This window comes from Onychostruthus taczanowskii, unplaced genomic scaffold (genome assembly GCF_017590055.1).
Source record: "Onychostruthus taczanowskii isolate IOZ18803 unplaced genomic scaffold, ASM1759005v1 scaffold8, whole genome shotgun sequence".
Classification (NCBI taxonomy): domain Eukaryota; kingdom Metazoa; phylum Chordata; class Aves; order Passeriformes; family Passeridae; genus Onychostruthus; species Onychostruthus taczanowskii.
In genome coordinates this window covers 6,555,564-6,571,309 of record NW_024505892.1, presented here as the reverse complement: position 1 = coordinate 6,571,309, position 15,746 = coordinate 6,555,564, and the positions used below count along the sequence as shown (strand labels likewise).

Sequence of the window (15,746 nt, the reverse complement as noted above, 5' to 3'; positions counted from 1 at the left end):
TTTTACAGAGCAAGGCATTTCTCCTTGGTAGGATTAAGCTGTGAAGTACAGATTCCTAGCGGGATCTGTGAATATTTTGCTCCTTAGTAAAAACTGCTGCCTTGAAAGTTGTATTGAATACTGACAATCTTTGTTACTCAGATTTGTAGTAGTCAAAATGATACCTCAGAACTTTAAAATCAAACATTTGGATCTAGTATGTTGCGAATGAATATATAAAATCATTTAGGTTGGAAGAGATCATAAGATCATTGAATCCAACAGTTAAATAATAAACAATATAAACAATAAACTAATACAAACAACATGAGCCTGAATTAGCAAAACTGCAAGACTAAATATCCGTATGTATGTTGCCAGAACTCAAAATGACCTTAAATCTTCTGGTTAATCTTTATGCATGCAGTATGAGTGCCTATCCATTTGAATGTTTGCCTCTCCAACAAAAACTTAGGTCCTTAAAATATTCTTCCACATGGATGTTTTTCCTTTTTGTAGGTGAATGAAAGGAGGTTATATAGTGTTTGGGAGTTCCTGCCATTTAAGTCTCACACTGCCAGCTGCCAGTGTCACTTTTCAGCCAGATGGCTGCCTACAGCATAAAAATCAGGGATGCCAATTGAAATTAAAAACATGTTTTAGTTAATGCAATGTGGAAATTGCTTCTGACCCTGTGAACTTGCATATTGTGCAAAATGGCTGTATCTGCCTCTTCCTATATTCCCCTTTTTTCAGGTGTCAGTGTTTGCTTAATGTCAAATAGCTTCTGCGGCATGATTCTCTTAATCATAGTGCATCACTTCCATCCCTTGCCAGCATTAAGAAGATGGTTAATATGTTAACAAATAGAACATCCTGTGGCAGCAGTGACACTGGGCTAGGTATTGCTGCTTTTGCTGCAAACACTTTGCATTCTCCTGTGCCATAGACATCTGAGACACAACATATTGAATTGCTGCCTGGTTTCAGTTCACTGCTGTCAAGAAAACAGGTCAGATCACATGGAAAATTATTTGTGTCTCTATAAAGGGAGGCCAAGGTAAATTATGTTTGTTTCTGATAAATGCTCTGCAAACTTATATTGCATTTCAAAAGAGTCCTGAATTCCACTACAGCTTTACACTGAAGTTGCTATATTTTTTTAGTTATGTGTTTGTGCTGTATGGATTTTTATTCAGAACTCTTGAAGAGCAGAAGCTGTTGAATTGTTAGTTAGAAAACAAACCAGGAAAACCACTATATAGCAGTGTCATGTGCCCTACATTCAGCAACAGGATCAGATAACAATGAGCAGCACAATAAAGCCTTTAAGATATCCCCACAACTTCCTGTTAATGTATCATGCTGTCTTCCTGTGAAAACAAAAATAAATCACACAGGCAGATTTCATTTTTCAAGTCATAAGGACAATAGACATCAAATTAATTTCCTTGGTTTTATTTCTTCTTCCTCTTCCCCTCTCTTCTCTCCTTCCTCCTCCCTGTCTCCCAGTATCAGCTCTCAACAGCAGCACTGTTAAGGAGAAATAATAACCACAATGAGGTTTTGAACTTATTTTTTAAGTGTTCATTTGATCTTTTGGATGCCACATCAATGGGACTGTACCAATGGGCTCTGGACACGGAGCTGCTTGGGGTCCTTCTCCAGTTACTGCTCAATATCAGCTAACTCAAGTACAAGTGGTGTATCAGAGTTAAGGTGCTTTCACTGCAAGAATGCTCTGACTGAGAGGAGAGCTTTTCATGTTTGATAAACCAGTACAGAAGCTGAAAAAATCAGAGAAGCACATCATTACTTTCCATGGTCAGGGTCCTTTTCCCCTTCATTGGTTAGGGTGAGTTTTTAAATCAGAGTTGGTAATATACTTGTGTAATAGGGGGGAAAAATAGAAAAGCCAAGCCTATCTAGTTTACTAGTTAGCAAAGAATGTTCTTTGTTATAGATACTGCTGCTAAGGCTTTAGATTTTAATGTAACTTCTGTTTCTGTTCCCCCTTAAAGGAGCAATATCGTTTCTGCTACGATGTTGCACTGGAATACCTGGAATCCTCTTAGTCGGAAAGGATGTGATGAAGTTCACCAAAAATATGAATCTCAATAAGCTGTTTTGACAACAGTTCTTGATCCTGTGAAGAAAGATTTTGGGGGAAGAGGGGGGTGGGAGGGATTTTAAATTTTAAATGCAAAGTATTTTTCTTATGAAGTTGTGTATCTTAATAAAAGAACTCAATCTGTTTCTATGCTTGTATACAGTATCAACATTTAGTGCCACATAAATACTATTTAATGAAAAGCAGAGTCAGAAGAGGTTTGCGCAGATTAGGACCTTCTCGTGTGTGTATATGCAGCCGTCTCTCAGATTCAGTAGAGCGACCATCTGTTGCATGTATCAATATTTCCTATATAGTATTAATTTTTTTTTCTTTTTGATACATTGTTAAAGTACAATAACAGTGCAGATTGATAGTAAGGTTCATTCTTTATACGTTTCAAGTGTTGCATATATATATTATATATAGTAAAAGAAAAACTGGCTTATTTTGTTTTAATGTGCAATGATGGCTGGATCACATAAAGATCTTTATAAAGAAACTTAAACATAAGCCAAAGACTCAAGTGTAAATATGTCTATATGGAGAAAGCACATGTATTTATTGTTTACTTGCATTCCTTTTTTGATGGCTGAGAAAAAAAGAAGAATCATTTTTCTTGAAGAAAGCTTTTTTTGCTGAAATCAAGTGTAAACAATTTTTGTAGTTTATTTTTTGTATGTTTTAGTGTAAGTAGAAGACATACTTTTTATGCATAGACCAAGAAACATTGGTATAGTGGTTTTGTTGTGTACATGCTTGTGGTTCAAATTCATGTAAACAACTTGATTATAGAAGGTCTTTAAGTACAGGACCAAAATATAAACATTTTCCTGAAAATGTATAGTTTTTCACAGTTGCATTAGTTAAGTACTGATAAAAAATTATGTAAGGAAGTGCACACTTTAAAATGGCCTTGTCTATGACTTGCACAGTATTGGAAGAAATTTTTAAGATCCATTAAAAATTGTATAGGAACCAATTGTTTTAAAAATATTGAAGCACAGATCAACAGGAGAACTGTGACACAAATAGATGGGTCTGCATATGCCCTTCAGGGTAAAGAAGTATTTGTTTAGGAAATTGTAAAATTAAGCAATGTTTAATTTGATGTTTACGAACATGTAAGCTTTGCTTCCAAGAAAGCAAAATTTGAATAAACCAATGCCAGATTCTGATTATAGTTTTGGTGTATGAAATATTACTTTGCTTTTACTTAGCTTGCTTCCATTTCTTCACAAGATTTTCTCTGTGCTACCAGAGAAATGTGCTTCCAGTCTCTTCTTGGTCATTTTTAGAACAGACAGTAAAATGCTATGGTGCTTTTAAATGTTCTGTAAAGTAACAATGAACTAATTTTTATTTAAAGATTATTTGTATTTTTTTCCTACTTTGATATCCTCTCATTGACTGTCCTCTTTAAGGAGTCATTCTTGTCTGGAAGACCAATATATTTGGATAAGGAAAATCTCAAAAGGAAATTGTGTTTTTCACCCTGGTGCTTCAGGGAGTATGTCATAAGACTCCATGTCATCTGTATGTCCCAAATGTCTTCCCTCAGATACATGGAATTATCCATTCAACGCTATAAACAGCAGAGAAATGTTTAGAGAAACACTGTTTCTCAGATTTTTTTTAGTGCCTCCATCTGTACTGCATAGCTCCACCTCTTTCAAATCTAAACCACTTATTTTGTTTAGGTTTGGGGGGTTTTCTGGTGTTGTTTTTTGTTTGTTTGTTTGCTTATTTGGATGGGGTGGGGGTTTTTTGTTTGTTTTTGTTTGGGTGTTGTTTTTTTGGGGGTTTTTTTTTGGTTTTTTTTTTTTTTTTTGTGTGTGTCGCCTACTGCTAATTCCTAGTTATGAATGGCAAGGTAAATAAATAAGGTTCGAAATATTTACTGGGTCTGGCTTCTTAATACTCAAATTACCCTTCTTTTTTCTTCTGCCGAACTGGAAAGTGGAGTATAAGTTACATGCTTTGCAACATTCTTAGCTTTCCTTGTGAGGAAATGGCAAAACTTTGGCAGTCAAAGTCTGTTACCTAGAGCAGACTGTCTGGTCACCACATTTTGTGGAAACAACATGCCTGTTGCATCCTGCCTGTTAAATGTCTGTCTGACACTAAATTATTTTGACTGTGGAAAAATCTTCCTCTGTTGTCTGAGAGGATGTTGAGAAGACTAGTCTAGAAGTCTAGATTAATTTTGTGACAGATGAGTATCTCTTGGTGTCGTGGAAGGCAAAAACCACATTCTGCCAGTATGATATTTATGTTTTGGGTGGAGTTTTTCTCATGGAGAGCTGCTGTGTCTGGGGTCCATCCTCATCAGAATTTCATGATTCTGGTTAAGACCTTTAAGTCCAGTTTCCCCTGGACATTAAGCATGACTGGTGCAAGCTCCACTATTAATCCTGGCATTGCAGCATACTAAGACTGCAAAAGGCTCCTCCTTGGGAGCATCCCCCTTGGCTAGAAGAGATTATAGCTGCCACTGGTCATTCTGCAGAGGGGAACTCTGCCAGTGTTCAAGTACTCTGAGAGTCGTAATTTCTATAACTGTTGCTGATTGTGGTGATCTAAAAAGCTTTTGCAATAGCTCATGACTGAAAAAATTCTGCTAAATTCTTCCTGGCAAGGTCAGAGAAAAGTATGCAGAGGGAATATGGTATGTGAGAAACAGATGACAAATATCATTCTCCAGTAATGGTATCTTTTGATGGTCTCTTAGGCAAAAGATAATATTAGAATCTGCTTTTTAGTATAAAGTCAGAAGAGACACACAGTTTCATTGTACAGCTGTTTCCCCAGTCTCACCCAGTGTAAACATATGCCAGCTTTGTTTTCTGAGGGTACCAGCTCTGTTACCCCAGATAAATGCTGCTCCAGTATCCTTTACTTACACCCATGCAAGACAGAAGAAAGAGAAATGAGGGAATTGAAACCTCACCCAGACAGAAAACAAGTACTTATCACAAAAAGAGTGTGCTGTGGAAGAATAGCAGTATTCCTGACCTTGGACACTTGAAGAGGGAAACGTTTCACTCCCTGAGGTGGTGAAAAGCCACTGGCACCAGTATCACAATGTGCCAGCAGTTTCTAACCTGGAGTGCTCCATAGGATTCAAAACTCCTCAAAATCTTTCTGCTTTCTATCATCCTTGCTGAAACACTAGCACAGACTCAATCAAGTGGCTAAAACCTGCAGAGTGCATTGTCTCTGCCTTCCTCAGCGGCGTGAAGCAAAGGCTGGACTCACACATGTGGAAAATACAGACAGCAAATAGGCATCAAGGCAAGTACAAAAAGGAGCACAAAAGGCTACATCCATGGAGGTGTATGTGAGATGATTCAAACTTGAAGTTAATGAAGTTGAAACTGGTTTAATACCACATAGTGAAAGTAACCAAAGGAATGTACAAGTTCCCAAAAACATGGTTGCTATGTGCAAGATGTTTTTCTTTGCTCTAAAACTGAGAAGTGATGACCCCAGGGTCCTGCTCTGTGTACTTGTTAGTGGAGGGAATTCTGTGAGTCACTTGGATGACTGGTTCATTTCCTATAGGCCAGTAACCAAAGAGGTAATTGTTGAAATTATCTGAATTTTCCCAGAAAAAACAGATCTTAGGATCCAACACTGAAGAACCATAAAAGGCATAAAACACTTTGGAAGTGATTAAAGCAGTGTCATTGAGATCAAAAACCTACTAAACATCAGCACCCTTTGTAGTGAGAGGCTTTCTTTCTTTCTTTTTTCTTTTAGATTCTTTCTGAATCTGCCTTCCCTGTTCATAGTGACCAAACTCCAGCAGAAGGAAGTGTGAGGAAACTTAGATTTTGACCTTTAATCTGGGTCCTGAGAGATCAGACCCAGCTGGTCGATGAGATCCTAGTATTTACATTTCCTGCTTCCTGGGTAAATGATGCCATTGGGGAACAACTTGGAAAGAGGCTTTACCTTCCTGGAAAACAGTCACTGGCATAGGAGCTTGAAGCCTGAAGCTTAGCTTATCTTCACATATGCAAGCAGTTACTGGGATTTATTTCATTGGGGAAGTTGCTCAGTTAATACATTTACTTAGTTTATGCTATGTCCTACATACTACATTAAGAAATAGAATGTCCCTTCAAGAAACATGAAAGCCAAAGCTACTGCAGGAGTGTGCTCTTTCAAACTGATTAACAATTTCCAAAATCAAAGGTCTAAAAAAAGCAGACTGGGGAAGAAATGGTAGGCAAGTACTTTGTCATTGAGCCTCGAGTGTGAATTGAAGTACAAGGAAGGGACAGCCTGAGAAAAAACGTTGCAGAATCATTGCATGGCCAGGCCACCTGGACTGACAAATGACTGTATAAAGGGCCTCTTTTAAACTTCACTCTGCTGCAGTGTCAGAAGAAACCCTGAGATCTTGAAATAAATGTAAAAGCTGCTTTTATAGTGCTCTGCTCTGTACTGAAAAGAAAAGTAACTCATTTTCTGCTGTACTTTCCTGTGTCACGTACAGCTCTGAATTGAGTAAAGTGATCCTAATCTCACAAAAGAACCTTTGTGGTGATTTATTGCTAGTGGTCTTTGTTAAACAGTCAAAGATCTTGTAACCTCTGCAAACCCAGGATAGTCAAGGGTATCTGTGAATATTCACCTATGTCATTACTTTCTAGGGTTGAATAATCTGCTGGGATCAGATAGTGTGTGCTGAGGATAAGACTTTCAGAATATGCAGAGGTTTAGCCCCATAAATTTTCCTTCAACTTTATGCAGAAAAACCTTTGGTTATTTTTTGCCTTGGGTTATTTTTTAACTGGGGGCTCTGATTGAACAAACACTGAGATACTGAGAATAGAGAAGTGTTTCTAAATTATTTTAAGCTTCCTGGACGATTTTCCTTTAAGCCTTACTAAAAGGATGATGTGAGATTGTGGTGGTTGTTGACAGGCATAAATGTTATTTTGGCCCACGCTTCTCAGAAATTAATTCTTTCCCTGCTGTTGGGTTTAGAGTCCTAATTTATGCAGAGATTGGCATGTATGATGACAGGCACAATAGGATGCTTACCTAATAATAATGTTTATTAACTGTGACTTGGCCAACAAAGAACAGATGTTTTTGTGCCTTGTTGAGATACAAGAGCTTGATTTCAATAGTCTTTTGCAATGCCTTCTAGCTTCCATCTGGATCAGAAAATAGTCCCTTACTTCACAAATTACATCAAGATAAATTTGAAATCCATGTTGCTCAGAGATTTTTTTCAAATGTCCTCTAAGTAAAAGAGAAAAATAAAGAACTATGAAAAAAAAAAAAAACCCCAGCAAAAAATTCTGTCTACTGGACATGGAAGCAAAACCTGATCTTTCTTACAAGCTTTGGAGTATCCTGAAGCTCTTTGGTAATGAGCACAGAAATGGCATCTGGCAAAACACAGTACCTCCAAACTGTGATAATATCTCTGCATTTTCCTGCCAGGTGCAAGCCAGTGTGAGCTCTTTCCATTTCTCAGTGCAAAACTTTCATCTTTCTTTTGTGTATTTAATCTTCTAGGGCAGCATCTCAAACGACACAGTATTTTGCAGTCCTGAAATGTCAAAGAAAGTGAACATCTTTCTGCATTCCGATAACAAGCATGAAACCAAAGATTGTAGTATCTTTGGGGTTTCTCTCTCAAGATAACCAGAGTGAGTTGTTTTTTTGTAGTAGCCATAAAGTCAAACTAAGTTTCAGAAAAGTTTTGGAATATATTTGTTTTGCTTAAGTCCCAGCAGCTGAAATCATTGTTTGTGATCAAGGACATTACTTAATATTTTGTTAGTCTTTCTGACCCACGTCCTGTATCAATGAACAGGTACAATAAATGGCCCATCTGGACCCATGGTCTGAACTATCTTCCACACCTGGTGGTGTGGCCCTTTTCCTCACTTGCAGAGTGAATTTGTTATGAAACTCACTGATAATCCAGATTAACATTGCAAAATTGCCTCTGTGTACTGAAAATACTCGAAACCCCCTGCTAAGGGGGTGCATGCTTTCATTTTAAGCTAGGTGGAAAATCATAGGAAGCTGTGATTCTGCTGCAACCTTTTCTGTTGCACAAAATCTGTCATTAAAGCTTCGGTTGGTGCGGTTTAAACTGTATAAATAGGTTGCTGCTTGGTTTCACCTCCTGAAATGATCAAGGTTTCCAGCTTACCTTGCAGTTAGAAATACAGCAGCAATTCTCATCGGTCAGACTTCTTCAGGGGTGAGGATAAAATAGAATATAAAAGCACTAGGCATGTTGTAAGTTCTTCTAATATTTCTCCTCCAGCCATATGAGGTGGTTCAGCTAGTATGACAGTGAGCTGTAATTATAGCTGTGAGAAAATAACTGTGTGGTTTTGTCTGTGGCAAAGGCTTTTAAAAAATTCTTTTAAAAAACAGGGAAGAAGTACAAGCTTTGTTTCTACTTCAGTGTGCCTTCCTGTCAGGCACTCTGTTTACACCAAATAATAGCCTTGCTTTATACAGACCCCTTCTAAGATGATAGTCCTTTAAGTAGTTGGAATCACAGCCTGCAGCAGTCTCTGTCCCTAAATACAAGTAAGCTGTTGGTATGTGGATTAAAGTTAGTAGGGACAGGTATGATGAGTCCTACAGAATATGTGGGGGGCAGTCTACGATGTACAGGAATAGGCCTTTATCTTCTGCACTGGGGGATTTATAAACTTTGTGTAAGAAACAGAGAATAAAATAGTCAGTGAACTGACTGGGATCAGCACAAAGATCTGGTTCATCTGTTATTTGGCAACAGCATTGAAGGCACTGACTTTGGATGTAAGAATAGGCAGGACGGAAAGTATAAAAATGTAGACAAGATTGGAACTTCCCAAAAAGCATGCAGTTATGAAACATATGGAATTTCACTGACTGCTTCAGTCAGTGAAAAAGTTTCAAATATTGAGTAAATGTCATATTTGTGCTCAAGGAAGGTTGAACAATTGATTTAGGCCAAAAGATGCTGAGCAAGGGACAGTGCCAAGGAGAAAGAAATGGGCAATTTAAGTGAGCAGGTCCTTCCATAAAGGACTTTTCTGCAGAGGTATTGTGAAATATTAAAAAAAAATAATAATACCAGACAGAAAATAACATTTATGTATTCAAATTTATTTTAGTATTCAGAAATACAATGTTCTGGGAAACACTGCCCAAAATGGGGTGAAGCATCCCAAGTTACAAGCATATTTTGAGCTGATTTGTCCTTTTGCTCCTGTCCAAGCAGGAGAGAGGATGGCCCCAGGGAATAGCTGATGATAAGTGCTTATCACAGGACAGGCTTGGATGGGCAGGGGACTCTGGTTAACTGACAGTTTTAGGAAGCATTCTCAGCTGTGTGTTAAAATCAAAATTAGCAAATTTTCTTTATCATTATTTTTTTCAGGCCTGGGGCTGGCTTGTTCTGGGCTTTGTAATTGTTTTTTTTTTGTTTGGTTTGGTTTGATTTGATTTGGTTCAGTTCGGTTTGGTTTGGTTCGGTTTGGTTCAGTGTTTTTCAGAGGTTTTTTTGCTGTGACTTTGCTTATTTTGATTTCATGTTATTTTCTCTTCTAGGTTGAGCTTAAGTTTTTGGATTGGATGTGTTTTTTCCCTCTTTTTAAAGTACCTTCTTTCATATGATATATTACATCTTTCCTGGCAAGCTCATCTTCAGCCATATTGCATAGGTGGATTTTGTAGGTGAGCAGAGAGCAGAATTCAGAAAAAGAAATTAAAAAAATACATTGTTTTTAAAATGGACTTTAGTTGGATGGCTTTGTAGATTTCATCCTCTAGTCTTGGCAAGCCTGAAACTATTTGCTGACATAATTCTACAAGAATGTTTACAGATACTTTGCTCAGAGAGATGTAGAGGGAGATGAAGACTTTAATTTTTCAAAATGTATGTATCTATTCATGGTGGGTGTGTGTGAAATCTCACATGACACTCAACAGCAAAAGGTTCAGGATACTGTAGTGCTCCACAGGCTCTCATCATTCCCTGGCTCAGGGGTCCTTGGCAGTATGGAGAAGGGAAGAAAGGAGGACACGAGAAGGGTCCAACTGCTGTTCTGTATGCTTCATCCAGGAGAACATGTGCTAGGAACACATTGAAGGAGATGCCCAGGGGTCAGAAATGCTCTTGGATGTCAAATAAATGTACATGCAACAAACTGAAATCAATATGAAAGGCTGGCAGAAGGACTTATACTCCAAAATGAGAGCCCCAGGATGTTTCCTTACAGACCATTTGGAATCTTAGATAATTTATATGAAGTTTGTGGAGAAGGGCAAGGTGAAAGGGCCTTGGCTGCATCACAACATATGTTTCATACAGCAAAGCAAAGCTGCCTACAAGAAGAAATGGATGCAGTGTGTACTACCTAATAAGTTATCATTTTACTTGAGAAGTAATGAGATTTATTTAACTTGGTGGACCTTCACATGGAGAACCTTCTGGATGGAGTACTTTAATAGGATAGGCCTAAAATACACACACACAAAAAAGTTAAAATAAAGGCTACGCATGGGTTCTTCAAGGAAAAAAAAGTCTTTTTATAGGTTGCTTTGGAGAAAAACCCCTGTGCTCTTTCCTCCTCCCCAGGAGGAGGCAGGGAAGACAGGTTTATTGACCAATTTGATAAAGGAGCACATTTTTATTCTAACAGTTTTCCCAAACAAGTCTCTCATGAAGGCTTAGCTTCTCACAGTGTGTATGACATGCTCATTACAGGCTACCACAAGAATGATGACTCTGTAGGACTGGAAAAGGTGTTGGCCAGCAGTCATCCCTTGCATGAGGTAAAGGATGAAACCTGTGCCACCACTGATGCTATTAGAGGGGTTTTGGTGACAACCCTCTTTGTGTTAATAATACCAGGAAGGGCAGAAAAAGCAGCATTCTGATCTTGGAGAAGGAGAAACAGGATGGGAAGAGAAAAAGAAGGGGATGCTTATGTTTGCTTGTTATGAAGTAGATGTACATTGCTTGTGTTACTCTCAGATTTTTTTAATGACCAAATGTACTGGATTCTGCATGAATTTAAAAACTAATCTCTGTTTAATTATAATGAGACCCTCCCCCAAAACCAAAAAAATCTTTATGGCTGATAAGTAAACAAAAAAACATATGACACAAGCATGAAATAAAGAGCTTGTGTCCGTGCTTGTGGTGAAATGAAAACAAACCTCATCTCAGCTAGACCAAATACATCCTTCAGTCCGTCATCCCTAGGGATAAGGAGTCATGAGGGCAGACTGAGAACTCCCTGGGCACTCTCTTCTCCCATGGGCTGAAACTCTGGCAGGTGTCAGCCCAAGAGTCTGGCTGCCTCTTCAAATAAAAGGAATCTTTAAACTCTTTATGTCAGATGTAAGTTTTCCTACAGACTTCTTAGACTTTTCCAAATTCCTTCATCTGTGTTCAATTTGCCTGTGTATTAAATTTAAAAAAAAAAAACCAACACAATAACAAAACAAACAAACTGAAAAGAAAACCCAAAAAAGCCTCCAAGAAAGAAGTCCACCAATCACTGATACCTTTATACTGCTTCTCCTTAAGAAAGAGCTAGGGACACCTGGAACAAGAGCATAGAGGAAGAACACTGAGGCAGCAAATACATACGAGTTTTCATATGGTAAATTATAATGACTACCAAAATGTCTTGCAGTAAGGTAATATCAATGCCTTGGAAAAGGTAGGAAATTATAACCAATTTCACTGATATGTTGGCAAGTGTTAACTGTATTTTATATGAAGTCTTTGTTCTTTAATGAGACACATTTTTCCTGCAGAAACAATTTGCTTTTAGACTCAACTTCATACACAGAATGGAAGTAATTACATTTAAGTTTGTTCCTCAGATTTCTAAAGCTGTTTCTAAATAAAACTGTGTGCTTGACAGACAGGCTCCCACTAATGATGAAAAAAAAAGAAAAAAAAAAGAAAGAAAGAAAAAAAAATGGAAGGAAGGAAGGAAGGAAGGAAGGAAGGAAGGAAGGAAGGAAGGAAGGAAGGAAGGAAGGAAGGACAAGAGAAAGCTTAGGTTTGTCTGCATTTTAAAATGACAGCTAGTATTTCAGTTTCAATAAAAATGAGCAAATACATTCAGTGCCACCCATTCATCATTAATTTGAAAGTTAGACAAGTCTGTAATTCAAGATAAATATTAAGGATGAAAAAACATTGAAGGTAACCATTATTAAATGAAATGTTTTGTTGATGTCTTTTACCAGCTGTTTAGGCTAAACTGTGGTTTTTAATGCTCCCATAAAGAGGAGTTATTAGTGCTCTTTCTTCTGGTAGTATAGACATTGGGGAGGTAAGGAGTGTGAGATGCCAGTTTTCATTACAGTTCTATTAAAGCTCTTTGCTGTCAAGAAAAGTCAAACTGTTTTACTTCCCTTCTGTGGAAAATTGACAGCTTATAGGTGAAACTTCAGAAATAATTAGTGAAAGTAGCTATGTAAATTCCATTGGGGGAATCAATCTTTCACAAATATATTCAAATTAATACAGTGTCCTTTTCTTTGAACAGTGACAGGGTGCAAAAAGATTATTTTGGATTCCTTTAACAGCATCTAGAAACCTCCATTGCCTCTTTAAAAATAAATTACAGCCCACCCCACTCAAGAAATCACAAAGGGAGAGAGTCATATTTGAAATTAATTCAAAAATTTCTCCAGCATGTTTCCAGCTGTCAAAAATGCATTTAAGATATGCCAAATATATTTCAAAACACTTTCTGCAATTTGAAGATATCTCAAGCAATTTTTACTGCCAAAATCTTTACTCCGTCTTTTTCCTAAAGCTGTAGGATGTCTTTTTATTTAGGTCCCTCCCACCATTTTTCTTTCCCTATTAAAAAAAAAAAAAAAAAAAAAACCAAAAAAAAAAAAAAAAAAAAAAAAAAAAAAAAACCCCCCCCAAAAAAAAAACAACAAAAAAAAAAAAAAAAAAAAACCAAAAAAAAAAAAAAAGCCCACCACCAAAAAACAACCCAGAATGAACAAACAATCCATAGAAACCAGATAGACAATGAAATTTGCACAGTTTGGGTGCTGAGTTGGGAGTTTTGGTTTGACTTTTTTTCTTTTTTTTTTTTTTTTCAGAGAGCAAAATGTTTTGTCTTTTACAAAGAGTAAAAATTCTTACTGTAGTGAGAGATTCAGGCTGGGCTTTAGGGATCAGGACTCAAGACCATGGCTTTGCCATAGATTTTCCATGTAGCCCTGCATATGTTGTAAGTTCTCTGCTCTGAGTCTACTCAAGGAAAATAGTACCCCCAAACTGAGTATGGAAGATAGAACCCAAATATATTTAATGCCTGCTTAGCCATTGGAACACTGAGCCTGCCTGAATAGATTTTGTAGCACAATGCCATGCACAGATCAATAAATATTTCCACTGGAAGAGTGAGATCATGTTCTGTGCTGTCAAATAAAAAGTGGTAACCCTGGCTGAGGATCACCTGGATGGCTCATTTTGGCAGGTGCTTCTTTGTATTGGGACTCCTGCTGTATTAAACATTTGCATTCTGCTTTATCTTCAAAATGCTTTATAAACACTTCAGTATCAATCATCTTCATACATTTATAAAGATAGGTAGCATTAATACCTGTCAATAAAGTGGAGAATTTTTTGCTTGAGACTCTATATGCTCAAGGCTATTTTTAGCTTTGAGTCTATACTAGCACAGAGCTTAGAAATCTCAAATAGTGTCTTTTTTCTCTGTGGTTGAACAAAGCATTGGTAGAACCGTCTGCCTTCGCAGCACTGGAACCTTTCAGGGGGTTGAGTGTTCAATACATACCTGGTGCTAACACTTCAAATGCATTCATTGAGACCATGATTCTTATCACACTTACCAACAGCTGGGGAGAGATTTATGGAGATATATTTTCTATAATTTACTGGTGTATACAGAGCTATTAGTCTTTGTTGAAGAAACTTTGGAAAACTTCATGTCAATATTCTTCGCAGGACTGTAACTTGAAACGCCGTTATAAGCAAGGTGCTTCTATGTGAAGCCACAACCAGCTGAAAGCCATAACTCTTTCTTATTAAGAATCTACTCCAACTTCTATTAAAATCAATGAAAAGATCTTTCTGACTCTGGCAGGTACAGAATTGCTCAATAAAATGTTGAAAATACCCACAGGTTATTATTGTTCAGTCCATAAAAAGTCAGCCAAAACCTTACTATTTTTCACAATGTAATGTGTGTACATGGGCTTCAATTGTTTCAAAACCACTGGGGGACCCTGGTTCTTCAATAGACTGTTCACTGGAGTCAAACATTGGCAAAAAACCTGGTGGGCTCAAGAGCTTTTACTGACAACCTTTTGTTCATACTTGCTAAGCCATTTAAATTTCATACGAAGAACATGTCTAAGATCTCTCTGTTAAACTGTAAGGAAATGTCAAAGAACCCAAAATGTAGCTCCTGAAAAGGGAAAGGAAAGCTCAAAATAAAATCACAGGGCACTAAAATATTCTGAGATTTTAGAGCCAGGAGCCACCACAATTCACAAGGGTGACCACCTGCTTTGTGAAGGTGTTAGGATTTTCATCACGGTAATTTTTATACCAAGTGCAAAAACTTGGGGCAGAGCAAGATTATATTTTTAGAAAGGCAGATTTTATCTCTATCTGTGGACTTCAACTGATGGTAAAGCAGTATAAAATTCTGTGTGTAATGATCCTTGCTTTTTAACATGGCTCTTAATTTTAATTTCCAGCAAGATCTGCCTCTCCAGATTTGAAAAGTCCTCTACCCGAATTGGCTCATCTTAGGGGGAGTGTTATCAGCAGCTGTCCATGGAAGAAAGGATGTAAAAAAAACCCAAAAAAACCAACCCAAACCATCTTTCTGGGGTCAGTGAAATATTCTGAGCAAAGAGATCTTTATACTTTCAGGTAAAGTTAGAAGCAATTGTTGCAGGTGCTGGAGGATAAGCAACCTAAATGATAGGCTAAAAAAGTTAGGTTTCTTTGGATAGAATTATTTCAGTGCTTATGAGCTAATCACCTTTGGCTTTATTGGGCAATAAATCCTATCCTCCTATACATACTGAAGTGGCAGAAAAAGCTTTTACACAAAGACCCTCCTATTGTGTTGTAATCCATGTTACAACAGTTCATGTTTCAGCCAATTCACCCTTAGTCTCTGTGAATAATCCATGTGTGCTGTCATAAGGATTAGATTTTTTCTTACGTTGGGAACAGTTTGTTTAAGCTGAGACAATCATTTTACATCATAAGGGCCACTGGAAGGGCACAGCTGTCAGTTCAGTGTTGTGCTTCTTGGGTGGGTTGTGTGAAACCTGATTGACCTTACCAGAATGAGCCGAGGAAGACCACAGCTCCTGAAAGTCTCTGCAGCTTCTTTTAATGCTCAGTTCACCTCTGGAATAGTTAAATATAATGCTGTTCACCTGACTTAGTTATTGAGATGGTAGATTCCTACAAATGAAAGGTGACAATACAGCTAACTAGCCATAGGAATAAATGACCTCTCTCCCTTTCTTTGTCAGAATTATTCTAGATGGTATCATAGAGTCCTTTATTTTTTCAAGGCTTAAACATTCCAGGACTCCACCATTCCCTTGGGAGATTATTTCACAGCTCAATGCACCTCCGTCAGGAAGG

The 15,746-nt window shown here is 37.5% G+C and overlaps 1 protein-coding gene across 8 annotated transcripts in view; it reads left to right on the top strand.

The window, feature by feature from the left end:
- PTPRK (protein tyrosine phosphatase receptor type K) overlaps nucleotides 1–3,825 on the top strand; it is a 380,562-nt gene extending 376,737 nt beyond the window's left edge. For all 8 annotated transcript variants that reach the window (XM_041423851.1, XM_041423846.1, XM_041423844.1 and 5 more), the window contains one exon: nucleotides 2,001–3,825. In XM_041423851.1, the coding sequence (XP_041279785.1) occupies nucleotides 2,001–2,054 (54 nt within the window). In that variant the 3' untranslated portion in view covers nucleotides 2,055–3,825. The remainder of the gene's footprint in view (nucleotides 1–2,000) is intronic.
- Nucleotides 3,826–15,746: the final 11,921 nt, after the last annotated feature.